General features: G+C 41.5%; 1 protein-coding gene and 1 long non-coding RNA gene across 2 annotated transcripts in view; both read left to right on the top strand.

Annotated features, from left to right (window-relative positions):
* The window catches only part of LOC142142512 (receptor-type tyrosine-protein phosphatase H-like), a 46634-nt gene extending 36039 nt beyond the window's left edge, over positions 1-10595 (top strand). Inside the window, exons 4-5 of the mRNA XM_075200397.1 lie at positions 10136-10209; positions 10298-10595. Of these exons, the coding sequence (XP_075056498.1) occupies positions 10136-10209; positions 10298-10378 (155 nt within the window). The 3' untranslated portion in view covers positions 10379-10595. The remainder of the gene's footprint in view (positions 1-10135; positions 10210-10297) is intronic.
* Positions 1-27620, top strand: part of LOC142142778 (uncharacterized) — a 486911-nt gene that overhangs the window by 390971 nt on the left and 68320 nt on the right. The gene's annotated exons all lie outside the window — the stretch shown is intronic.

Genomic DNA, 27620 nt, shown 5'->3' with positions numbered 1-27620 from the left:
AACCATTTACTTCGTTACTGGTTTACCCTCTGTATACCGTGTGGTATGCTGTACTCCCCGGTTTCTAAACATCTTTGCTATCTGGTACCTGTGATAAACATTTACTACCTGAACATCTCTCTCCACGGGAAAGGGGGTTTGCTATTGGTTAAGACCTCTCTCTTGTTCTATTCTAAAAGTTGATAAAGGTATCAGTGGGAGCCATAACAAGAAGTGTCATGAATGAATGAAGTACAACATTTCAGAGTGAAGGAGAGTGAGAAGTCAATGATGACACCCAAAAAGGGGAGGGCTGGCAGACTTTAGCCCTCGGGGGAAGAACACAGCACAGGCCCATACGTAGCGGGCCAGCCTTAAAGGGTGTTTTTTGGTACAATATATATTTCATAAGATAAAAAGAGGCTAGTTTAGTGTAACTTAATCAGCGGTACTTTATTATTATAAATTATAAATAATGAAAATAAATAATTTAACCAAAAACATATAAATGCATAAATAACCTTTACAAAAATGCAAATAATGAAAAATGCTATGTACACGTTCAACATATGCAAACTTGAGTCATTTTGATCAGAAATCAAACATAGCACTAGAAAAGAGACACAACTGCTGCCAAATTAAATGTCTTAAAACAATGAAAATTGTTCACACAGTTAACTGACCCTGAGGGGGAGAACCAATGATAATCTGCATTTGTGAACATTGCGGCTTTTGATCAATAGATTCTGTTCCTCTCACTCACTCCACGTTCCCCACCCAACTGCAGTCATTTTAAAGCTGTGAAGGAAATGTTTACCACTTTAGATGTTAGTGCAGCTTTAAATACTAAGCATGCAGAAACAAAAGAAACATCAACAAAGTATATAAATTTATAAATATGTATCTGAGACTCGAAAAATGAACACATGCTCACTCAAGAAAATCCATACACTGTAACAAAGTAAAATGTTTTCATGCAAACTTTTGTGTGCTGTATATTCACTCGTACTAGTACCACCACCTTTTATTAATCATTACTTTGAATAATGCATAATATTTTTAATACTTGTAGCATAATCATTCCGTTAAGTATGCTAAAAACATAGCCGTCTAAACCTTACAGCAGAAGACTCACAAAACTATTTTGTAATGTATTGTAGATAATTACTTGTATTTTCTGTTTGATAAACAAGTAAGAGTGAATGCACACTTAGACCTCGGACCCACTGGCATTTTTTGGTATGCATTGTATGAGCATTTTTAATGCTAGTAAAAGGCATGTAATGGGTCTTACATTAGAAACTATTGTTTCTAGTGTCACCGTACCCATAGCACTTTTACTTCTAATGTTGAGTTCCAGGAAAACATTGTGTTTTATTGTTCTGTACAGTGGGTAAATGTATTAGGGCAGGCAATCCCTCCAAATGCTATGAAAAATGCTAGTAACAAACACGTGTTAATTGCATTTTCACTTTCAGTTTTAAATACCGAAAATAACAGTTCAGTCGGTATTCTTAAACAGATCTTCTAACATACCCCTGTAAAAGACAGTTTAATTTGATTAGGATTTTTGTTATTTTTTTTCTAGGGCTTTCTGAGCACCTCCTTTCACTTTCGTTTTTTATTTGGAGCTCTCCATATTTATTACTCTGGAATCAATTATCATTTGGTAAACACTAAAAATATGTTGTGAGTGGCAGACCAGTATACAAATATGGCTCCAAATAACAGATTGTAATAATAGGTTATGGAAATAAGAGTAAACAACATTATATGGCTTCACACTTGCAATCTTTGACAATAATGCAATACCCTGCATTGTACTTAAACACACACTCAGAATCAAGATCAGGCCCATATATATATATATATATATATATATGTATATATATATATATACACACACACACACACACACACACTTACATACATACACCCACAAACACTTTTCACAGGAGCCCAGGGGAAAGTCCAGTGTGTCTAGGCAGGGGCAAACACAGGATTTTTAAGGGGGGGTTCCAAATATCTGAATTCAGAACAAAGCCAAAATAAAAAAAGTTCCACAATAAGCCTTCAACATACACTTTTCAGTCTAGTCAAATTGTTTTTCAAAATACCATTGATACCGCACATTAAAACTAGCACTGATACCGCACATCAAAACTAGCACTAATACCGCACGTTAACACTAGCAATGATAACGCACATTTAAAATATGATCAATAAAAAAAATAAACAACCAAAAACATTATTACTACGACACCAGTTTTTGATTGTATTACATACATACAATATATATAATGCAGAAAATATTTAATAGGATTCTCTATTTTATTAATCAGGAACTAAAGTAATTACTGAAGCCTGCCTCTTATATTAAAGCTTGAATTAGATTCTTTTATATATATTTATATATATATATATATATATATATATATATATATATATATATATACATATATATATATACATATATATATATATATATATATATATATACACATACACATATATATATATGTAATATATATACAGGGGCGCACGGAGGATTGTCGGGGGGGTTCCCCCCGACCCCAAAAAAAAAAAAAAAACCGAGACCTGCTGCGCGTCAGATTTGTCCTATACAGCAGCCGCGGCGCTGTCTAAGAAGCGTCCGCGGCGGTGCTGTATACATTACAGCACCACCGCGGACGCTTCTTTGACAGCGCCGTGACTGCTGTATAGGACAGTGGCCACTTAGCGCAGGGGGGGTTTCTAGAGACTCAGAAACCCCCCCTGCGTGCGCCACTGATATATGTCATATATATATATATATATATATATATATACACACAAGAAAACAGGGATACTCTGCACTCTCCAAACACATAATTAATGCTATACCAAGTACTGTTCTATATTAAAAACAGGAAATGTTAGTTCCACATATTGCAATATATGTTAAGCTGACCAACTGACGCCAAAGTATTCCCATTAAGGCCAGTTCTAACATGATCAAATGATATGCTATTTTATCTGGGCTTAAGGCTTACCTGCACACAGCTTTTAAAGACAAGGCTTTCCCAAGCACTAGCAGCCATGGGACACCTGGGACTCACCTGACTCAAGTTGGAATTAATAAATGTAAAGAATGTAGAAAATGGGGTGCAAGAGTTATGGGACTTACATTATATAAACAAAAACAGACATAGATCCTCTGCACTCACCATGTACAAACTGGGGTGCAAGAGGGGGTTGCCCCCATTTTCTAGATAAGAAAACAGGGATACTCTGCACTCTCCAAACACATAATTAATGCTATACCAAGTACTGTTCTATATTAAAAACATTAGATTCTTATTTTTATATATATATATATATATATATATATATATATAAAATCTATTATTTGAAATCTGTTTAAAGCTTAGAGGCAGCCTTCAGTACTTACTTTAATAGTGATTTATAAAATATAAAATAACAGATCCTATAACATTTTTGCTGCTTCCACTGATGAAAACAATCCTATGCCATCTAGCTAACTTTTAGTTTATACAGTACTCAGTAACTGTAAAATACAACTGAAGTAAAAAATATAGTATATTTAGATAAAGAATATATATCCTATATTTTTATATATAATTAGCTGAATGCCCAGTGTTATTGGGACTCACCGGTCAGCCGCAGTGTGGCAGTGGTGATTTCCACTGTCTGGCTATGCATGGGAGGAGCTGCTGCGGCTGCGCATGCAGCTCCATTTCGCCAGTTATAGTCTATACAGCTATTGCGCGGTGCTGTACAACGGGTTTAGCATGTTTACATGCTTTTGCTTGTTCGTCCGTGAAGGTGGGAGGGGGGTTTAGCAATAGATTTTACAATAATGTACTATTACAGAACTGAACCCAGGGGATGATTTATCAAAGTGCAAAAAGCTATTTTGCTTAAAAAAAAATTATGTTTTTTGCCAGCAAAATGGATTGGTTTTGCTCCGCAAAATACTAATAAGGTTATCGCTGGCGATAACACCTGTTGGGCGAACCTATTTATCAAGCACTATTAATAGATCATCATGCAAATAGCACTTCACTATTTGTGTGCTTATCTATTCGCACACATACACAAAAAATGCTATTTTTTTAACAATAAAAATTAAAAAGATAATATTAAAAAACTGAACATACACTTACCTAAATGAAAGTGATTGTAATTTGTTTCTGTTTTTCTTTCTTCTTGCTGTGCCTTGCTCTTGTCTTCAATAATGGCTGCAGGGGTGGGCGTTTGTCCTGTCCTGCCTAAAAGGGAGCCTCCTACTGTATTGGAAGCTCCCATTGTATTGGTGGGCAAGACACTAGTTTATAAAGAAAATATATATATATATTTTTTTAATTTATATTAATTAATTATTTATATATTTATTAATTTATTTTTACTTACTTCATGGGAGCCTCCTAGTGAGATTGAGGCTCCCATGTATATGATTGATTGGGGCTGCCCCAATCATATCTAGAGGGCTGTACTAGGGGGAGAGGAGAGGTAGGAATCAGATTGACACCCTGGCCCTCAGTGATTTGCTGCTACAGGGCTCCCGTAGGCTATGGGTGTAGCCCTGTAGCACTGTTCATAATCGATTTTGTGACAGTATATCCGGTGCCGTCCGCATATACAGAATACTATCCAGAGCACAGGCGGCCGCATCACATGACACTCGAAGCAGCCGCGTCATTCATGACACATTCAAGTAGGGAGAAACACCCATTTTATGTGGCACTAAGAAGATCGTTGGTGACCTTTGTGAAGGCAGTTTTGGTGGTTTGGAGGAATCAAATCCCACACTGAAGTTGGTCAAGGAGTGAGTGGGGGGGAGAGGAAGTTGGTAAGTCAGTTAAAGATAACCTGCAAACGAAGCTTGGGGCAAAATGGAGGAGAGATATAGGGTGCTAATTATGGAGAGTGGCAGGATCAAGTGAGGGTTTCTTTTGAAGACCATAACATATTTGAAGGAGGGGAAGGTACCGGAGGAGAGGGACAGATTTATGAAGTAAGCGATGTGGGAGAAGGCATCAGGAGAAATGGATTGGAGAAGGAGAGGGGCAGCAGGAGGTAGAAGAAGAGAATGAGAGAAGGGCAAGTACTTCATTCCTCAAGACAAGGGGGAGGAATATAAAGTAGATAAAGCAGATGGGGATAGAGAAGCCTAATGGAAGGAGATGTTGTGGCTGATAGAAGTTTTGAGGTTAAGGGTGGGTAGGAAAGTGAAGTGCAGAGAGGGTGGGGGACAGAGGAGGCTTTTGAAGGTGGTGAAGAGACAGCAGAGTTTGAGGATTGGGAGGAAGTTATTTAGACATTATTTTGAGTTGTAAATCAAGTATTTTTTTTGCATAAAATGTGAATTTTCATACTGCACATGCACATCAAAAACTTATATGCATATACAATAAATGTATCATGATTTATGTGTATCCCTGACATATGCATCTCCTTATGAAGACAATGTAGATTGAAGAGGCTTGCAAGAATAGGTCAATTTCAATAAAGGCATGTTAATGGTAATGAAGGTTTTGCTATGGTGGGTTTGATCACTTTGCAGAATTCAGCACAGTTCTGATCAGGCCCATTAAGACAGGAGGACCTACTCTGCTTGGTCATAGCCAGGTGCTGTTTGTGGCTTCTCCAGGTTCCTCAATTTTTTCCTGACCGCAGCTCCACCACCCTATCCGTTCCTTATGGTAACCAGACCAATGTTCACTTTTGGGATGAGAAGGCAGTTTTTATTTATTTTTGTTTTTTTAAAATATGCAGTGAAATGACAGTCATTATGATCAAGTTGTTCATGACTGGTGTTTCTAGCATACGGCCGCTCCATGATATGCTTAAGTGCATTTTGATGCACTTTAAACTTATCTTTATGCAGACACATTTTAACACACTGTATTGAGATGAATATCTTAAAATATGTACAATTCAAAATAATTACATATTTGTGCCATTTTTGTAGCATGGATTCTATGTGTACGTTGTAGACACACAAATGTGTCAATCTCTCAATGACCCCCAATACATACATGATGTACACATTCATCTTGGTGCTAAATTTACCCAATGCGCATGTGCACAACTTGCATCTGTGTGAGGATACTGGGTTTAATATAACCTTCTGCGCCGCACAGCCGGCCTACCAGATACCTACCCAAGGTTCAAAATCACCCTGGAAAATATCCAAAATAAAACAAATAAGTTTATTTAACAAAATGGTAGCACCAAACAGCAATACACATTTAAAGAATAACTTGCAACAAATAACACTAAAGTCTTGCACAGAAAACATACAGGGTATAATCAGGGCTGCCAAGAAGAATTCAGGGCCCGGGTACAACAAATTCATGGGGCCCCCCTCATATTCAAGTAAGACCCAAAATTATTTTGCGCCGCCTTACGTCGGCGCAAAAAAATTTAGGTGTATGGTCATACATTCAGGGGCGTGGCTAGCCAAATGGCGGTGCAAAAATTTTGGGAGGTGTGGTCATGCATTTGGGGGCGTGGCAAACGTGCCATTGGGGCGTGGCTAACATAAAAACCACTAGGCTCTCAATTCGCCAGAGCGTCACATATGTTCAAGCACTCCTGACTTTCAGGACATCTACCACCACAGTGTAGTATACAAACAATGCAGTGTGTACACAAACAGTTCAGTCTTGGCCTACACCTTACATTGGGCACAACATTCACCAAAAATTGGTATTGTCCTTACTAGAATCACAACATTTCACACACTGTGCTGCTCTCTCCTACCTGTTCTTCTCACTTTCTCCACCTGTGGCTGCTGCTTTCTTTTGTTGCGGCTTGTCCGGATCCAGGAATGTTGAAGGACCTATTTTGAAAAAAAAATGGCTACATTTAGAAAATTACAGCCAGCCCCGGCCTTAAATCAATAGCACTCACGATTAATAATTAGGCCTTCCTCCAGCCCCAACATTAAAATAATAGTATTCACATTTAATAAATAAACCTATTTCACTTCCTGCAAACAGCCCCAGCAATACCTATTTCCCGCAACCATCACTGCCATTAAATAACTCATAGTCACATTTAATAAATAGACCTCATTCTCCCTAAACTCACCCCAAGATTCAATAGCCCCCAAACCACCCCATCTTAAATTAATAGTCCCTACTATTAAATTGCCTCACCATCACCCTACAAACAAAATAGCGCCCATTAATTAGCCGCCACCTACCGCACACACACTACATTGCAACAAGCCCCATCACAACTACACTGCGACCTCCATGCTGCTTTCCCCCCTTTTTATTCACTCTGTGCCTCTCTCCCCTTTTTTTTAACTCTGTGCCTCATTGCACCTTTTTTCCCTCTGTGCCTCTCTGCCCCTGTTTTCCTCTGTGCCCCTCTGCAGTTTTCCTCTGTGCCCCTCTGCCCCTGTTTTCCTCTGTGCCTCTCTGCCCCTGTTTTCCTCTGTGCCTCTCTGCCCTGTTTTCCTCTGTGCCTCTCTGCCTCTCTGCCCCTGTATTCCTCTTTGCCTCTCTGCCCCTGTATTCCTCTTTGCCTCTCTGCCCCTGTATTCCTCTGTGCCTCTCTGCCCCTGTATTCCTCTATGCCTCTCTGCCCCTGTATTCTTCTGTGCCTCTCTGCCCCTGTTTTCCTCTGTGCCTCTCTGCCCCTGTTTTCCTCTGTGCCTCTCTGCCCCTGTTTTCCTCTGTGCCTCTCTGCCCCTGTATTCCTCTGTGCCTCTCTGCCCCTGTATTCCTCTGTGCCTCTCTGCCACTGTATTCCTCTGTGCCTCTCTGCCCCTGTTTTCCTCTGTGCCTCTTTGCCTCTGTTTTCCTCTGTGCCTCTCTGTCCTTGTATACCTCTGTGCCTCTCTGCCCCTTTTTTATAGTACTGTCCCTCTGTTTTCCCCCTTGCCTCTCAGTTTCTTTCCTTACCTCTTGTAAGCTTCTTTCTTTTCTTCTCTTCTGTCTTCTCCTCTTTCTTCTGCCTTGGTCTTGTCTGGCTGCGGCGCTCCTCACTGACTGACTGTCGGGCGTGACTTGATGACGTCATGCCCGACAGTCAGTGTGAATGGAGAAGACAGGAAAGGAGGGACGCGGCGCCGCGGTCACGTGAGTATTGATTTTTTTATTATTTTTTTTTTATTATTTATTATAGCTCCCCACCAACGGACCACCCCCCGGGAAAAAAAAAATATATATATATATTTTTAAAAACCGCAAGATACAAAAAAATTTTTACAAAATAAAATAAAAAAAAAATTTCAGCGAGGGCCCGGCCCGGGCCCCCTGGCATGGCCGGGCCCGGGTAAAATGTACCCGCTCCCCCCCCTCTCGGCGGCCCTGGGTATAATAAAAACACCTCACCAGTATCCTTGTCACTTTCAGGGACTGCTGTCTATCAATCCAAGCTTATCCCCCTCTCTCCTTTATGCAAATGTAGCAGCCCTAAGTCACTGTCACTCCGCTTTCGGTGGACACACAGCTCCCCAAGACCTGGAGAGGTAGATCAGGGCAACGGTAGTAATCCAGGGACCGATTGTCCTGTTCCTGTCAGGGGCAGAGATCTATATCTCAATGCCAGCCTGACTTCAGCTATCACTTGGTAGTGAATGCCAATTTGCTGTTCTCTGAAGCTCTCTTTTAAGCCCAAAAATTACCTCATCAGCAATTTCAGGACCTGCCTGATTTGTCCTTTTCTGTGTTTACCTTTTCACAGGTAAACATGCAGACAAAGGGATAGCAGATGAGTCACCCCTGATTTAATTAGGGACATGTATTGTTCTGTGGCTATACAGCAGGGTTTGTTAAAACAGGAGAGATCACAATCCAGACAGATTTACATTTAAATACACAATGCAGTCCTCTGTAGTTAAACATAGAGCTCACAGCTAAACAAAGACAAGAGACCACCTGGTGTGATGTACATTCATACAGGACTGGTGGACAATAATCCTTTTGCCTAGACTGAAACAATGAACTAGTCTGCAAGATAACAATACACGCTGGCAGACATTTTACTACTTTCAAAATAGAATATATACATGTCGAAATATGACTAAGAAATATGGGAAACCAGAGGGCTAGAAAAAGTATATGTTTTTATAGTCCATAGTTTGTGAGAAACGAGGTGCTGACAGGATGAGGTGATATTAATACCTAGTTTCCCCACAATCTGTATTTACAGTTGCATATATTCCCGCTCTAAGATTTTAGGGATGTTAGCATGCAAGAAGGCGTGCAGGTTCAAGTTAAGCATGGCCTCTAATATGAATCTTATTTTGCATTATACAGATATTAAAGTATGTTAGATGTGAGACTTAATTTTTATTTATATAAACCAGGTACACACCCTTACCATGCATTTAAGCAGGGTAAAAGGGTGCATGGGGACCTCTGCTAATGCGATAACCAGCACCAAGCTAAGTCAAAGTGGACTGATCACCTGTGGAGGGAGTGTGCAGTTTATTTATTTATTTTTAAATATACATAAAAATGCCAATTATCACCATCAAGTTGACTGGTTTGTCTAGCACATGGCCAATTCATGATATGCTTAAAATATGTCTTGATACTCTTTTAAGTTATCTTCATGTGAGTGCACTCTAACACACAGTTGCTTATGACTTCAGCATGTCTCTTTACAGCAGACCTTTGGGACCCACAATAGATAGGTCTTCTAAGAGATGTATATGGAGATACGGCCTAGGCTTACAAGGCTGCATCTCCAGGAGGAGTGCTTCATGTGAATGCCTCTACTGTAATCAGCATACATGTCCCCTGATCCACCTCTCCAGGCATAAAGGGCCACAAGTTACTCTAAACTAAAAAATATGGCCCCATTTTAATGTTTATATGAAAAATTTTAAACCTAACCCCCTGCTATTAATTTATAAAGTAAAAATATCTGCAGGCCTAATGTTTAGTGTTGATACTATCTAAGTACAAGGGATAAATACTTTTACAATCACAAAGCAATTATTGTTAAAGACAAGAGTACTGGGCATTACAAACGAGTTTCCCTTAACCTACCGAATACAGATTGAGGGAAGATTTGAAAGAGGAATAAGCACAAAAGCATTAATTATGTCATTATACAATAATCTGCTGCGTAGAAAAAATACTTTATCTGAAGCATCCTACATGAAGTGATTCTGCTTCTTCTTTTGCAGATGCCAACAGTGTCTTTGTTTCTTTTACTTATTCCTCAAGAGATGAGAATCGTAAAATCAACATCATTAAAGAGGTGAGATATGGGAATCGTGTTTTTAATTAATTGACAATATATTTCATATATGAATGGGTAGTCATAGATATTTTCTGGTTTATTATAGATCAACAGTCTTCTTCAATCCAGATTTCCAAATCAGAATGTGACAGCTGTCTGGAAACGTGAAAGACCATTAAGCAATTAGCACTTATGCAGCATCGGATCATCCTCTGTTAATAATCTCTCATTCCTGTGTCTTAGGAAAAGTAGAAGAATAGTATTTTTACTTGTTATACTGAACTATAAGAGGGAATTGATTAAAAGAAAAAAAAAATGGACTTTATTTTTAGAGCTATAAATTGGAATGGAATATTTTATAAAGTAAATATTGTGTTTATGATGTTCATTTTTACTAAACCAAAAGTTGCACTTAACAGTTCCAAATAAAAAAAATGTTTTCCATAGTGAAATAAAGTATTTTTTGGGGGGATAAAAGCGCTGCAGAAAATGCCTGCAACCCAATTTGGCTTGGATTAATTTAAAGAATACATATACATTTATTATGCAATGGAAAGATTTGTGTTATGGGATCTGGATCTGAACCATGGATATAATCAACATATTTCCACCTCCACTCCATTTCTTAAGTCCAAGGTTTAGATGTAGCTGGGTAAGCGATATGTCTTGAGGATTGAAATCATGGAAAAACTGCAGAAATTATAACTATGCTTACTAATTCTTTCTGCTCATTCTTTGAACTTGATCCTACTATTTATATTTACATATATTTACTGCCACATTCCTCTAACATTCACTGCATAAAGAAGCAACAAAGTGATATGTACTCCTAAATGTACTCTCCACCCTATTATCTCATTTAAATAATCCCATTCTACAAAATAAAATATCACTGCAATTCTGTGTAAAAAATAAGAGCACTTATGCACCTAATCTGCACTTAGCAAGGATCTCCCATGCTGCGCTTATCTGCTGCTGCAAAGTTTAGCACTTCTACAGATATCACCATCCTGACCTACAAACCCCTGTGCTTTTCCATAACACTTGGTGCAGTAATGCAACTGTAGGACGTTGATGTCACAAAAGACCATTTGTGCAACAGTTTGGTACTTTTGCTGTACATAGCCATAAATGACCATTAGTATTTAATTCAAAAACTGTTACATATACAATTCTATACAAAAAAAATCCTACAAATGCTACAGTATAAAATAGTGCATGTAATATGCTAGATATCTTTAAATGCAAAGGGGGTAAGACTCTGATTTAAACTTACTTGACTTGAATTTTTATTTTAGAAAATGCAGGTAGTGTTTTTCTTAGAAGGGACATGATACTAGTGTTACTATTGTAAAGATGCCCTAAAGTTAAACAAAGGTGGATGAATGAACGTTATGGTGTCAATGGCACCTCTATATGAAACCATTTCCTGCATAAGTTTGGCATCTCTACTTTGCTAATGAAAGGAGCAGGGTCATCTAACAGCACAAATTCAGTGTGACTTCCAGCATGCCTCCATTCTCCGTCGCCTGGACCCTGCCCTCACTTACACAATCATACTAGAGTACAGGTCCCTGCCTTCCACAAACTCGCCAGACATACAGTATATCTTGAAACCATCTGTGCTATGTAAGCATTCTAATTGATTTCAAAACAGTACAAAAGCAGATCTGAACTCGCCATGTAACTTGAATTGCGGAAATGCCCCTAGATTTCCATCATTGTGCATTAGCTTATGGAGCAAGATGGCAGTATTTGTGGAAGAGTGGCAGTTTGCACAGCTAGAGAGAAGGAGTTGAGTGGAGACAATGTCCTAATGATGTACAGAGTAGGAAGATTGTGTTTTAATTTCATTTTTACTTTGCAAAATGACTTGAATTTCACAAAAGGCACGAGCTGTTCAAGATTGAACTGACTTTTTTTTTTTTTAAATCAAATATGTTTATTTATATTTCAAAACAATACAATAAGGAAAAAAAACAAAACAATGCAAAATTCCAGGAAAAGGATCAATCCACAAACAGCACATAAAACATATAATCAAAACAGAATTAGTACTGTAGAGCATAATACCATATTGACAATGAAATACACCAGATTACTAAAACGTGACCTACCCACTTAGACTCAACACCACTGAGTAGGATATCAAATCTTCAGTGAAATAACATGGTAAGTGCCTCTGGTCAACTATGCATAGGAAGCATACCTGTAGTATGGTGGGAGGACCCAAGATGGGGGAGGGGAAACATTCAACCAGACTCAAAGTCAGCAACAAGGGACTGGACCACATATTTCAATTTTGCCCATCTGGCCCACACTTTAAAGTATTTTGGCATAGCATTTCAGGACTGATATGTAGAATGCTCATTCCACACAGCCTCATTAACCAGGGTCACCCAACCCTCAGTCAGGTTCCTCCCGGCCATCCACTTTCTGACAATAATAACCTTAGCCAGGGCAAGGAGATTTAAGACATATCTGGTTGCGCCCCTTCCCAGCAGCAGGTCAACTCCCAGCACAAACACATATGCCCTGGGAGACAGAAATGGAATTCCAATTCCCGTATGCCCATTACCACTCTTGATCAAAAGTCTCCAACTGCAGGGCAGCTCCAGAGCAGCTACCAAAAGATATCAGAAACACCTCCACATTTTGGGCAGTTAGAATCAAGTCCAGCAACAATCTGAAGCAGCCTGCATGGAGAATAATATACTCTATGTAGGATATATAGCTGAACCTGTCATTATCTTGTACAAGAGGTGGCCTCTCTAGCACTGTCAAGCATACAGGTTCATTCTTCATCATTCAAGGGACCCAGATCCGGCTCCCATCTCATAATAGGCCTTTAGTTTGATAGGAGTAAGAAGAGAGAGAATATTAAATGCAAAGTATGGAGATGGTCTTAGTAGATCACACCTTTCTGAGGAGAGAGCGAAACGGTTCTGGATAAAAGATGAGAGATGTGCTGCCAAACTGTGCCAACCAAGCACATCGAAGATGAAGATAAGTGTAGAAAAGACAATGCGGTAGGGGGTAGTCTAACTACAACTGTGTGAACGACTTAAGGGTGCCATTAGGATATAACTGTCCCAGGGAGGTAACCCCTGCAGCACGTAACTGGGGGACAATTAACAATTTTTTTGTAAAGCTCCATGGGCAGCCCATCAACACTCAGACCTTTATTGCAGGGAAAGGATGTTATTGTCACCTCAATCATCTCTATATTAATATGGGCATCGAGGCAATCCATACCTTCCAAAGGAAAGTGTGGGAGACACACACGGGCCAGATAGTCATGTAACTGAGGCATGGAATAGTCTGCCATGGAGGGTAACAAATTAGAGTAGTAGGCTTTAAACACAATAGCAATATTTTCAGTTTAAAAGTGGATGGCACTCGACCAGTCTTCGACCATAAACACAGTGTTATTTTGCAATTCCGTCCTGTCCAAATGCGCCATAAAGCTACCATTCCTATCCCACTGTGCATACAAAGCGTGGCGATCTACCTCTCCAGTTTTTGGGGAGCTGTGTGTCCGCCGACAGCGGAGTGACAGTTACTTTGGACCACTACGCTTGTTGGTAGTCTCAAAGGAGAGAGACAGCAGTCCCTGAAAGTGCCAAGGATACTGGTGAGGTATTTTCATTATACCCTGTATGTTGTCTGTGCCAGACTGTAGTGTAGTGTTATTTGTTGCAAGTTATTATTTACATCTGTTTATTGCTATTTTGTGCTACCATTTTGTTAAATAAACTTGTTTGTATTATTTCGGATATTTGCCTGGGTGATTTTGAACCTTGGATAAGTACCGGGTAGGCCAGCTGTGCGGCCCTTAAAGTTACGTTAAACCCAGTATCCTCACACTTACCATTAATGGGATAATGGTTTGATACACAAGCGTAACTGCTACATCATATTACATATTTGTCTAGCTAGAATGCAAAGATTAAAAAGTATTTAGTGGGTTGTATGTTCAGTCACACAACTCTGTCAGAGGGTTGTTGTCTTGTGTTAGCAAATGTAGAGGGTGGTAATAGGGTAACCCAGGGAGATTCAGAGGGTGATTGAGTAATTTTATAAGCTAGCCTAAAGAAGTGGGTTTTCAGAGAACTCTTGAAGGTTTGAAGACTAGAGGAAAATCTTATTGTGCGAGGGAGTAAATTCCATTAAGTGGGTGCAGCCCGAAAAAAAGTCCTGTAACTGAGAATGGGAGGTTGTGATGGGAGTGGAAGAGAGAATTAGATCTTATGCAAAACAGAGGTGTCGAGGTGGGAGATATTTTGAAATAAGTGAGGAGATGTATGTTGGTGCTATTTTGTTGATGGCCTCGTATGTTAGTAGAAGAAGTTTATATTGAATTTGTTGAATAACAGGCAACCAATCAGGCGCGGGCTGGCACAGTCCAGCCCGGGGGGCGCACAAGCGGCCGCATCACATGACAGGCGATGCTGTGTGATGCGGCCGTAGGTAAAATAAAAGAAAAACATGGACCTGCGCTGTGCGGCCCAGACATGGGTCAGACTGAGCGGCCCGGGGGACCGATGCCCCCCTGCCCCCCGGGCCAGCCCACCCCTGCAACCAATGTAGACAGAGTGGCTCAGCAGAGGAAGAACGGTTTGCAAGGAAAATCAATATAGCCACTGCATGCAAAATAGATTGTAGAGGCACGAGTCTGACTTTGGGAAAACAAGTAACAAGGGAATTGCAATAGTCCACACGGGAGGAGAATTAAAGTTTTTGCAGTGCCCTGTGTCAGATATGTACGTATTCTGGAAAAGTTCTTTAGATGTATGCAGCATAATATAAATATAGAGTTGATGCAGGGAACAAAAGATAGTTATGAATCAAAGATTACACCTATGCAGCGAGATTGCGGGGTCTGATTTATGGTCATGTTATCAACAGAAATAGAAATATCAGACAGAAAGCTTCTGTTTCTAGGTGGGAATATTATTAATTCTGTTTTGGAAAGATTGAGTTTGAGTTAACAAGAGTACATCCAAGGCGAAAAGGCAGAAAGGCAGTCAGTAATGCGAGACAACACAGTTGGTGAGAGATCAGGAGAGGATAGATAAATTTGTGTATCATCTGCATTGAGATGATGCGAAATCCAAAGGAGCTTATTAGTTTTCCAAGAGAAGTGGTGTTGATAGACAAAAGCAAAGGACCTAGGACTGAGCTTTGTGGTACTCCAACTGATAAAGGAAGTGGAGTGGAGTTTGCTCCAGAGAAACTGTCACGGGCACTAGGAGTCTTTACCCAGGGATCACCAGATGGTAGGCTTACCAGAGCAATGTAGATGGTAATAGGGTACTCTGGTAGCTGGGTGATCACGGAACATGAAATGATGGCCGATGAGATGCTCAGGAAAGTCTATGACTAGCAACACTGGTAATAATGAGGTAATGATACACAAGGAACTGTATGGACAAGGACACGTGAAGGTAGTCAGTGGTCTGCGATAGCAAGTTGTACCACTGCTATAGTGAGGAGGAATGTCCAACAGCAACAAGGAGGTGATGAGAGTCAGCGGTCTGCGGGTAGCAAGTTGTACCGCTGTCTGAGTGAAGGAATGGAATCCAAGTGGAGGTATCCAGGTAGTCAGTGGTCTGCGGTAGCAAGTTGTACCACTGCTATGTGAGAGGATAATGGAACAGGTGATACCGGAAACAGGGATCAGTGGTCTGACATCAGCAAGTTGTACCACTGAATATATATGTGAGGAGGTGCACGGGGGAAGACTGCAACACAGGATATACACAGGCACCTTATACACGATCCACAGTAATATGCACAATATAGATATATATATATGTAAATGACTGATCAGGTCTGCAATCTAGAAAGTCTCTTGAAGTAGTCCAGCACAATGATAACACAGTCAATGATGGCAATAGACTCAGCGGATAGCAGACTCCAGAGAGAACCAAACACAGTCCAGCAAGATATGCAATACACAGCACAGTCAATGAGAAGTATGCATACCGTGGTTCAGCAGTAGCAGTCAGATGGGATTGCAGCGGTACCTGAGCGGCTGGAGACCGACTGGATAGGAAGTCCCTGGATAGGTGAAGCAGCGGTCTAGCAGGTGCAGCGCACAGGTGAGTAGACCGACAGGGACACGAATCCACAGGAGTCAGCAACACGTGGAACTGGACTCATAGGAAACCCAGGAGAATGGAGATGATCCAGCAGAGGGTAGTAGAAGAGATACAAATCCAATGCTGACAGGAGGGTAGAGACCAGTGGAACACGTGAAGGCGTGGAGAGTGGATCAGCAGGAGATGGACGATAGCGCTGACCACAGCGGCAGGACTCAGCGGCACACGGAGGTAACCAGTAGCAACCACAGGAACCAACAGCGATGGGAAACAGGAGTGCAGCGCAGGGCAGGAGCTGTAGATCACGAAGTGTAGCAGATGGTAATGAAAAGTCTCGAGGAAGTCACAGCAAAGATGAGATGAGAGTGTAGTGCACGGAGGCAGCGGATAGTAATCAGCTGGCAGTCACGATGTTGAACACAGGCGAGTTGCAAGCAGGAGACTGTAGTGCACAGAGGCAGCGGATAGTAGTCAGCTGGCAGTCACGATGTTGAACACAGGCGAGTTGCAAGCAGGAGACTGTAGTGCACAGAGGCAGCGGATAGTAGTCAGCTGGCAGTCACGATGTTGAACACAGGCGAGTTGCAAGCAGGAGACTGTAGTGCACAGAGGCAGCGGATAGTAGTCAGCTGGCAGTCACGATGTTGAACACAGGCGAGTTGCAAGCAGGAGACTGTAGTGCACAGAGGCAGCGGATAGTAGTCAGCTGGCAGTCACGATGTTGAACACAGGCGAGTTGCAAGCAGGAGACTGTAGTGCACGGCGGCAGCGGATAGAAATCAGCAAACAGACTTGATGAGAAGCAGGTGAGTGAGGTAAAAGCTGGAGTGCACGGAGGCAGCGGATAGCAATGAGCAAACAGTCACATAGATATAAAATAACGTTGAAGTGGTGTAGAAGACTGTAGTGCACGGAGGCAGCGGATAGGAATCAGCAAACAGTCATGATGATACAGTTGATGGTAGAAGTGGTATGGAACCACAGTAGTAGAAGTGGTTTGGAAACCACAGGAATCAGCAGCGCTGAATACACGAGTAATACAGGAACACCTTCAGAGACTCATGAGGAATGAGACTCCAAGATCAGGCCACGTGGTGGTGACCACAGGTGCTTAATATAGGGAGGTTGCCTGATCTGCCAATTAAGTTAAAGGAGTATACACTGAAGTATAGAAAAGGGCTGCGCATGCGCAGACCCTCAGGATGGCGGACGGCCACGGTTCCTAAATGTCCGGGAAGAGGCACTCACGGTCCGGTGAGTGACAGAAACTGACACTGAAAGAGCAATTAAATAGGTAGGATGAGAACCAGGATAGGACAGGATTGAACAGTGTCTTGAAGACCTAGGAATTGTAGTGTTTGTATGAAGAGAGAGTGGTGTCATGGTATCAAATACTGAGACTACTTACTGGTATTTGCGCTGCTAACAGGGAGGCAATGAGTCTAAACATGCCCCTCGTCTTCGCCAGGGACTCCCGCAAGGGAGTTTGGAGTTAGCTGCAGAGACACGCAGGTTGCGGCCCTCCAGGTTAGCCACCAGTGAAATAATAAGCGAAATAGAGTAGTCTAGCAATCCGAGGTCAGGCCGTGCTGGAAGCGAGGTACAATAGGATCAGGCAGAAGCGTAGTCAGGAAGCCAGAGGTCAAACCAGGAAAGCAGTAAACACCAAAAGGAAATCCACAAGAAAGGTCATGGAAAGCTGAGTCAGAAGCCAATGAGTCACTCTGGATGCTGAGAAGCACAAGAAAATGCTTGAACAGAAGAGACATAAAGACCTTGATATTCTGGCACCAGGAGGGCGCCAGAGTCTCCCTTAAATAGATGCAGGAGTGATCCCATTGGTGGTAGTGGATGGCCAGCGAGCAGCTGACCGATAAACAGAGTCCCGTTGCCTAGCAAAGGAGACCCACAGGCCACCTGTCCTAACCAATGAGCCCGGGGAGTGATAAACCCTATGCAACAAGTGAATTTGAATTTGCTAGAAAAGAGTCCATGAGGTGGCATCTTTAATGCTCTTTAGAATGTGGCACCAGTCCTCCTCTGACAATGCAATAATGCACCTACATCTAGTTCCCATTTAGCTTTAAGGGGCAGCAGGTGCATAGTAATAGTTGAGCTCAGTGTATACAGTGGAAATAACTCTGCACCCAGTCATAGTACTCAGTAGAGCCCTGATAGGAGAACCAGCGATTGGTGACGGGGAGCTACCAAATAGTGACTGGACAGCATGTCTGAGCTGCAAATATTGATAAAAGGCAGTGCGGTGAAGACCAAATTCCTGCTCGAGCTGAACAAATTTTTCAAACACCCCACACTCATATTGCTGGCCTATCGCAGATACACTAAACTAACACCAAATATTGCCTTGGTGTAATGTGTTCAACTCTGAAGCTTAGTATTGTGCAATAGTGGAGTGTCTAGGTCAAAGCCCTCCACACCCACAAGATTATGAGCCATAATCCATATCTTGAGATAATAGAGGCATCAGTTTTAGCCAACCTACCCACCAGAAGTGTCTGTAGCAGGGTAGTCAGGGGCCCTGCCAGCTCACCAAGAAAGCCCATCAAAGTACTATTTATAGAGGTACCCAACTATGCACTCAGGTGTAACAATTTTACTGCCATGTAGTAAAATTTTAGATTAGACAGAGCCAGTTCACACTCGGTTTTGGACTTGCAAATGGTACTTATTTTTATCCTGGCCTGTCTATCACACCAGATGAATGAGGAGATCAGTGTGTTGATAAATTGAAATATGCGGTTAGGGATATATGTGGGTGAGTATTGTAGGGCACAGAGATACCTGGGTTGCACAATCATCTTAAAAAGATTGGTTCTCCCAGTTATAATAAAAGGGAGTCATCTACTGAGTGAAACCTGAGTTTGAAGTAGTCACTGATGAGGTCAATATTTAGTTTAATATAGTCGTTTCTGGTAGGAGTTATCCAGATACCCAGGTACTTGAAATGCAGCGTACATTCTAGAAAGTAGCAGTGGAGCAGGGAGGGCAGGAGAACACCATGAACTGGGAAAACCCTAGACTTATCCTAGTATCCTAATTTACTTTCCGGCCAGAAATATAATCAAAGTTGCAGATGGCATCTATGAAATTGGTTAAGGAAAGGTCAAAGACATATAGGGCTATTGTATCTGGGGCCCATCCAGCAGTTAGGCTACCTATGGCAGAAAGCACAAGTATCAAGTAGGTCAGTGGCTCGATAGCTAATGTGAACAAAGCAGGGGACAGTGGGCACTCTTGTCTGGTGCCCCTCCCCAGACCAAAAGATGCTGAATTGTAGCCATTCATCATCATCATCATCATCATTTATTTATATAGCGCCACTAATTATGCAGCGCTGTGCAGAGAACTCATTCACATCAGTCCCTGCCCCATCAGAGCTTACAATCTAAATTCCCTAATATAGACACACACTCACACACAGACATAGACAGACAGAGAGGGAGAGACTAGGGTCAATTTTTGATAGCAGCCAATTAACCTACCAGTATGTTTTTGGAGTGTGGGAGGAAACCGAAGCACACAGATAAGGCCATGGTCGGGAATCGAACTCATGACCCCAGTGCTGTGAGCCAGAAGTGCTAACCACTAGGCCACTGTACTGCCATTGACACAAACTTGCACCGCAGGGGTGAGGTACAGCAGCCTCAGTTGGTGAATGAAGGTAGGACCATAGCAAAACATCCAGAGCAACTCCCAAAGGTAGACCAACTCCACCGAATTGAAGGCTTTAGCAGAATAACACCACCGCAGTCCCCTACTCATCTTCATGGGCCATTTATAGATGCATAAACAAGCGGCACCGGTTGGTGGTGGACTTGCCAGGTATAAATTCCATCTGGTTTGGGTGGACAATCTGACTAATAATTGAGCTAATCCAGGCAGCAAGAATTTTTGCAAGGATTTTAACATTTGAACCCATCAGCGAGATAAGATTCAGGGTGGATTGGATTTTTCCAAACTTAGGCAGCTCAACAAGCAAGGCCTCCGACATTGAGGGTGACATAGTGCCCGTCTCTAACAGTCTCTGTAATTAGCCAAGAGTTAAAGGACAAATAAGTTCCTAAATTTCTTGTACAGTTTGACCAGAAAACCGGTGCCTTTCGGTTGGAAAAGGAGGCAATTGCTAGGTCCACTTCCTCGACCATAAGGGGGGCATCCAGAAATGCAGCTGTGTCGCTAATCAGCCTGTGGATTGTGATAGAATCTAAATACATGATACGTTGTGAATCCATAAAGGAAACCTTGGTGTCATACAGCGCCTGGTGATAGTTAAAAAATGTGTGGGCAATACCCTTTCCAGTAATATGCTTCTTGCTGGCGTCATCAGGGATAGCTGTAATCGCTCTACCCACCACTCCTCTCTCTTGGGCCAGGCAGGCCATGCAGCTACCACCCACATCCGCTTCATGTACCGAGTGTGCCTAGTAAATAAAAGCCATTGCTCGAACAGAAAATCTGACCACTCATGCTGCGCCCTGAGCTACCAAATCCAATCTTCTAGTGAGCAGGAGATAATATATATAGATTCTAAATTCCTGCAAACCTGTTCCATCCCCAGTTACCTGCGACGGTTAAAACGTTCGGTGTTTGACACCTTTTTAATGAGTGAGCCTTGGATAGTCAGGCACCGTTCCCGCATTGTTTCCATGGAGTGGGGATAGCTGCCTGGCAGTTCCAGCTGGCGCATCCTGCTGCTAGGCAACAGGGATGTAGCGTCCCCGGGCTAGCAACGCAACGCTATGTTCTATATTCAGTGGTCAGCAATTATTCTGACTGCCCCCTCATGCTCCAGCCTATCAGAGCCACACTTCCTTCATTTAAACTCTGCTCTGGCACCATTATTGTGACAAAGTTTCAGGTCTCCTGTATCCTGAATATTTCCTGAGATAAGACAGCATTAAGAAGCATTTTTCCTTGTCATTCAAACCCCTAACATTCCAGGTGAAAAAGTGAAGCCCCCCCACAGGGTTACTTACTGCCATAGCAACTCAAAGAAAAGTTGGAGACAGCAGTAGGACTGAAAATAGGACCCCCACAGCCTGCCCCGATCAACACTGGAAGTAAGGCACAATATTAACATAATGAGAACACAGAACACAGGTAACATGCAAAATATAGAGAAACATGCATTCCATGAATCCTGTACACGAGCACTGCTAATGTAACTATCGCCTAGAATTAAATGGAACCTGCACTGCTGTAGTTTCAGTCATCTTAGATGGGAAAATAGAACATACAGCTGCACGACTAGAAAATTAACAAAAACAAGAACAATAACAAATTCCCCTAACCCACGCGGCATACCCAGCTAGAATACACTTGGATCCCTTAGCTATAGAAATTTACACCAAAATCGTTCTAAGTACCAGAACAAATATGGAGGCAACTAAGCTATAACTAGCAGGAGCTCTCACAAATATGGGACATCATCATCGTTTTTTATATAGCTCCACTATTTCCGCATCGCTGAACCGAGAACTTGCTCACATCAGTCCTTGCCCCATTAGAGCTTACAGTCTAAATTCCCTATCATACATACACACACACAGACCGAGAGAGAATATGGTCAATTTAATAGCGGCCAATTAACCTACCAGTATCTTTTTGAGATGTGGGAGGAAACCGGAGCATCCGGAGGAAACCCAGGCAAACACAGGGAGAACAAACAAACCCCATACAGATAAGGTAATGGTCAGGAATTGAACTCATGACCACAGGGCTGTGAGGCAGAAATGCTAACCACTAAGCCACCACGCTGCTCCGAGCTAGGTTCTCACCTAGCTCTGCCACTACCGTTATGAAGTGTGTTTATACATTATTAACCAAAAGACCCAGACATCAATTAGTAAACTTTTAATACTAAGCATATGAGGAAGGCTGTCAAGGATCCAGAGCTCTTGCCGGCAGTCTTCTATCCCGCCAGTCAACAACATCTCTGGTGAAGTAAAGGACAGTGATATGCAGAAGATCATCTCTGAATGCACAGTACATTAAATTTGGATGTGGATGGGCTACAGCAGCAGAAGAAAAAAACAGATTCCACTGATGTCAGCTAACAAAAGGAAACTGAGGCTACAGTGGGTACAGTCTCACCAAAATTGGACAGTTAAAGACTGGAAAAACTTTGCCTGGTCTGTCAAATCTTGATTTTTGCAGCAACATGTAGATGGTAGGACAGAATTTGATGTAAACAACGTGAATCCATGGATCAGGGCCGTAATTAGACTTGTGCAAGAGGGGCGATCGCCAAGGGTGCAATGATGAAAGGAGGTGCAGTTTATGAATATTTTAGGTAAATTTGGTTAAAATTGAAGGCTAAGGGGGCGGCAGTTTTCCTTCTCGCCTCAGGCGCTAAAATTTTACATTTTGGCTCTGCCATGAATCAGGCCTTATGTCAGTGCAGGTTGGTGGGGGTGTAATGGTAGAAGGAATGTTTTCTTGGCATATATTAGACTCTGTAATGCCAATTGAGCATTGCTTAAATGATACAGCCTACCTGAGTATTGTTGCTGACCATATACATCCCTTTATGTCCACAGGATACACATTTTTTAATGGCTACTCCTAGCAGGACAAAGTGCCATGTCACAAAACATATATCATCTCAAGCTGGCTAAACAAACATAACAATTATCAACAATAAAAGAAGATAGAAATATAGCGCAGACTTAGATACAGGGCTGCCTGTGTGCGGATACTCCTATCCACAATGGAGTATACAAATACAATATATAAAACCACAAGCCCGCCACAAATGGCGCCTAGTACCAATCAAACATATAATCAGTCCTTTCGTATTAAATTGAATATATATAAAACATAAGCATTAGCACAGTCCAGTATCGTAAAAAACTTCTAGATGTAATATCTCCAAATGGGTAGACTTTTTATACTGTGTTCATCTAGTTCCATCCGAATTCACACGAGAAACCCCTTAGGGAAATGCACTTACCAGACGTAGGTAGTACAAGAGCATGTAGCACTTCTCGGTGATCGCTCTGTTGGTTTAATAATCAACTCAGCGTGGAATGCTCGAGGTGGCTCCTACGCCTGTAGCTCCGATCACTCCAATCATCAGGCAGGAAAGATACACAGGGGACGGTCACTCCCTCTGACTCCTCGCCGATCTACAACCCTGTGTACTTAGCAACAGTTTTTCTTGTACGGGTATCTTCAATACAATCCTCCAGTGATCGTTTTCTAGGATGTCCCGGGTATCTCGTAATAGAAATCCGCCAGGTGTATTAGTGGGCGGGGAAATATAAGAAAATGCTAATAGTGCATTAACTTTGACATAAAACAGTTTATTCAATAAAAAAGACATACATGCTTTTTAATATAATAAAATCAAGTCTCCTCATTCGATGTGCCCTTACCCGCATACGATGGAATATATGCAAAATTAGTTCAGTGTACATCAATGGTTTCCAGAGTCACAAGATATTTATCCAATAGAGCATCTTTGGGATGTAGAGAGCTGAGGGAATGTGCAGCCAACAAATCTGCAGTTATCATGTCAAAAGGAAAAACTAATAAATTGGCCACTTAGTGTGTGTATATATATATATATATATATATATATATATATATATATAATTTCAGGGAGGAGGGTTGGTCTGTACGTCGTAATTTCCAAATATATTATAGGTGATACACTGCTGTGACTGAAAGTATAATACGCAATCCAAAACGCAGACACAGGTGCACACTTTAAGCACTAAGAACAAATGTATACAAAATGAAGGAAATTATATGATTAAATTTTGCAGTAATATTAACTCTATAATATAACTCCTAGGGGTAAATGTATCAAGCTGGGAGTTTTCCGGCGGGTTTGAAAAGTGGAGCTGTTGCCTATAGCAACCAATCAGATTCTAGCTATCATTTTGTAGAATGTACTAAATAAATGATAACTAAAATCTGATTGGCTTTTCAAACCGGCCAGAAAACACTCAGCTTGATACATTTACCACCTAGAATAAACATGAGGTTCTTAGTGCGCATTTTGATCAAACGATGGATGCCATTCTACCATGTCAAGGTGACACCTGATTCAGATGGATACCTATACTAACAATTTATAATTTTATAACATAGGACTTACTTCATTTAGTGTCTCTAAATTATAAGTAGTAATGTTAGTAGGACTGGTATTGTTGCTTTTATTAATAGCACCTAGGCTTAGATGGGTGGGGCGCTGGGCCAAAAAAAAGGCAGTTGCCACCTTCAAAACAGTCAAAATTCAGGGAGGGTGCAGATTGACATTTATAAAACGTTAACATTGCTGTTCTGTCATTCTAAATGTTTTGCCTATCTATTTTATTAAAAGAGACCAAGAAATATTGTGCTATTTATTTTTCTGAGTTTGGTATAAGAAGCAGGGATATTAGGGAACTTTTTCCTTTATACTGGGACCACTATGGTAATAAATTGGCAGTGTGTTACAATTAGCAGTGCAATTTTAAAAGAATTCAGTTGCATATTTAAAATGATGCAATTAATGCTTACATTTAAAGCATAAATTGTGTCTAACTCTACATCTGGCTAGTTTCCATTACATGGGTCCCCCTGCTTTAGTAAAAATGAGTTCCAGATTGTTCAGCACAGGTCTGATTCCTGTTTGAGGGGTATACAAAACAGTATGCCCCCTCTCAAACGTTACTAGCCCTGTACTGAAAATCGTTGGGTCTCATTCTAGGCAGGATCAAAGGGTGCTTATCTTTATATACATTATCTAGATGAACTCCTGTTAATCTGTGTGACTAAGAATTTCCAGCGTATACTCCGTGGGGTAACAGAGAGCTTTGGTGTTTGGCGCTAAAGAGGACAGTAACAGGTTCTTAGGGTTGCCTGCTGACACACAGGGCCTGAATTTGAGTAAGTTTTCTTACATAAGTTTTCTAGACAAAACCATGTTGCAATGCATGGTTCCTTAATGAATCAGGCCCACAGCGACTGTGTTTGTGTCTTCTGAATGAGCACCTGTTAATTTGAGCACATAAAGAACTGTCAGTGTTTATTCCATCTTACATTGTTGAAGTTTGGCATCTAGAGCAATATGGATTTCTGTATGGATGGCCACACAATTTTTTTTCTAATTGGAGTTATTGTAGCACTGCTTGTAGTTCTAATACTTTCCCAGGACTTGCGCAAGGAAGAAACAAGCGGCATGTTTTTCTAATGGAGAGATGTATTACATGCTATTATTGAAGCCACTGTGTTTGTTTTTTCACTGAGACTGTGATTCTCCCAATTATCTGGGTAAGGAGTGAACAGCTGTGGTTATTTTTAAGGGTATGCACCGGCCACTTTTAGTGTTTTGGGTTTTGGGTTCTGATTAGCTTGAGGTTTTGGGTTCTGATTTGTTTTGCCAAAACACCTGACTAAAGGTTTTGGTTCTGATTTAGGGTTTTGGGTTCTGATTTATTTTTAAAAAAGCATAAAAAGCGCTAAAATCCAGTTTTTGGTTTTTTTTACACTCCTACACTATTATTAACCTCAATAACATTCAATAACAATCATTTCCACTAATTTCCAGTCTATTCTGAACACCTCACACCTCACAATATTGTTTTTAGTCCAAAACGTTGCACCGAGGTAGCTTTCTGGACTGCGTAGTGGAGTGGGCCCGGTACCCAATTTGGTACCGGGGCCACAATACCTCCTTCAACTGGTCTCAATTCCACTGCACATATGGCTGCTCCTACATCCTCTGCAGCATATAGAGGGTGGAGTTTGAGCGCGTCACTACCTCTTGTTTTCGACGATGACAGGTCATTTTCATAAAATTTTGATTTGGCAGTAACAGTCAACGTATTTTAATATATGATACGCATCTATCTGGACTGCGTAGTGGAGTGGCCCCAGTACCCAATTTGGTACCGGGGCCACAATACCTCCTCCAACTGGTCTGAATTCCACTGCACAGATGGCTGCTCCTCCATCCTCTGCAGCGTATAGAGGGTGGAGTTCTAGCGCGTCAATACCTCTTGTTTTCGATCATGACAATGCATTTTAATTATTTTTGGATTTGGCCCCAACACTGAATGTAGTTTAATATCTGATACGCATCTATCTGGACTGCGTAGTGGAGTGGCCCCGGTACCCATTTTGGTACCGGGGCCACAATACCTTCTCCAACTGGTCTGAATTCCACTGCACAGATGTCTGCTCCTACCTCCTCCAACTGGTCTGAATTCCACTGCACAGATGTCTGCTCCTACCTCCTCCAACTGGTCTGAATTCCACTGCACAGATGTCTGCTCCTACCTCCTCCAACTGGTCTGAATTCCACTGCACAGATGTCTGCTCCTACCTCCTCCAACTGGTCTGAATTCCACTGCACAGATGTCTGCTCCTACCTCCTCCAACTGGTCTGAATTCCACTGCACAGATGGCTGCTCCTACATCCTCCAACTGGTCTGAATTCCACTGCACAGATGTCTGCTCCTACCTCCTCCAACTGGTCTGAATTCCACTGCACAGATGTCTGCTCCTACCTCCTCCAACTGGTCTGAATTCCACTGCACAGATGTCTGCTCCTACCTCCTCCAACTGGTCTGAATTCCACTGCACAGATGTCTGCTCCTACCTCCTCCAACTGGTCTGAATTCCACTGCACAGATGGCTGCTCCTACATCCTCCAACTGGTCTGAATTCCACTGCACAGATGGCGGACACCGGATGCACGTCTAACACCAACATAGCTGTTAAGGCCGCAGTTATTTTTGGGTACAGCAGCAACAGTGAACGTAGTTTGACTTTTAAATAGCAGTACCTAGTATTTTTTGGTACAGCAGCAACAGTGAACGTAGTTTGACTTTTAAATAGCAGTACCTATTATTTTTTGGCACAGCAGCAACAGAGAACGTAGTTTGACTTTGAAATAGCAGTACCTAGTATTTTTTGGTACAGCAGCAACAGTGAACGTAGTTTGACTTTTAAATAGCAGTACCTAGTATTTTTTGGTACAGCAGCAACAGTGAACGTAGTGTGACTTTTAAATAGCAGTACCTATTATTTTTTGGTACAGCAGCAACAGAGAACGTAGTTTGACTTTTAAATAGCAGTACCTAGTATTTTTGGGTACAGCAGCAACAGTGAACGTAGTTTGACTGTGAAATAGCAGTACCTATTTTTTGGAACAGCAGCAACAGAGAACGTAGTTTGACTTTGAAATAGCAGTACCTATTTTTTGGTACAGCAGCAACAGTGAACGTAGTTTAACTTTGAAATAGCAGTACCTATTTTTTGGTACAGCAGCAACAGTGAACGTAGTTTATATAAACTATATAACGTATTTTT

This window comes from Mixophyes fleayi, chromosome 3, assembly GCF_038048845.1.
Source record: "Mixophyes fleayi isolate aMixFle1 chromosome 3, aMixFle1.hap1, whole genome shotgun sequence".
Taxonomy (NCBI): Eukaryota; Metazoa; Chordata; class Amphibia; order Anura; family Limnodynastidae; genus Mixophyes; species Mixophyes fleayi.
Note: the sequence above shows the minus strand (reverse complement) of the source record. Positions and strands in the feature narration are given on the sequence as shown.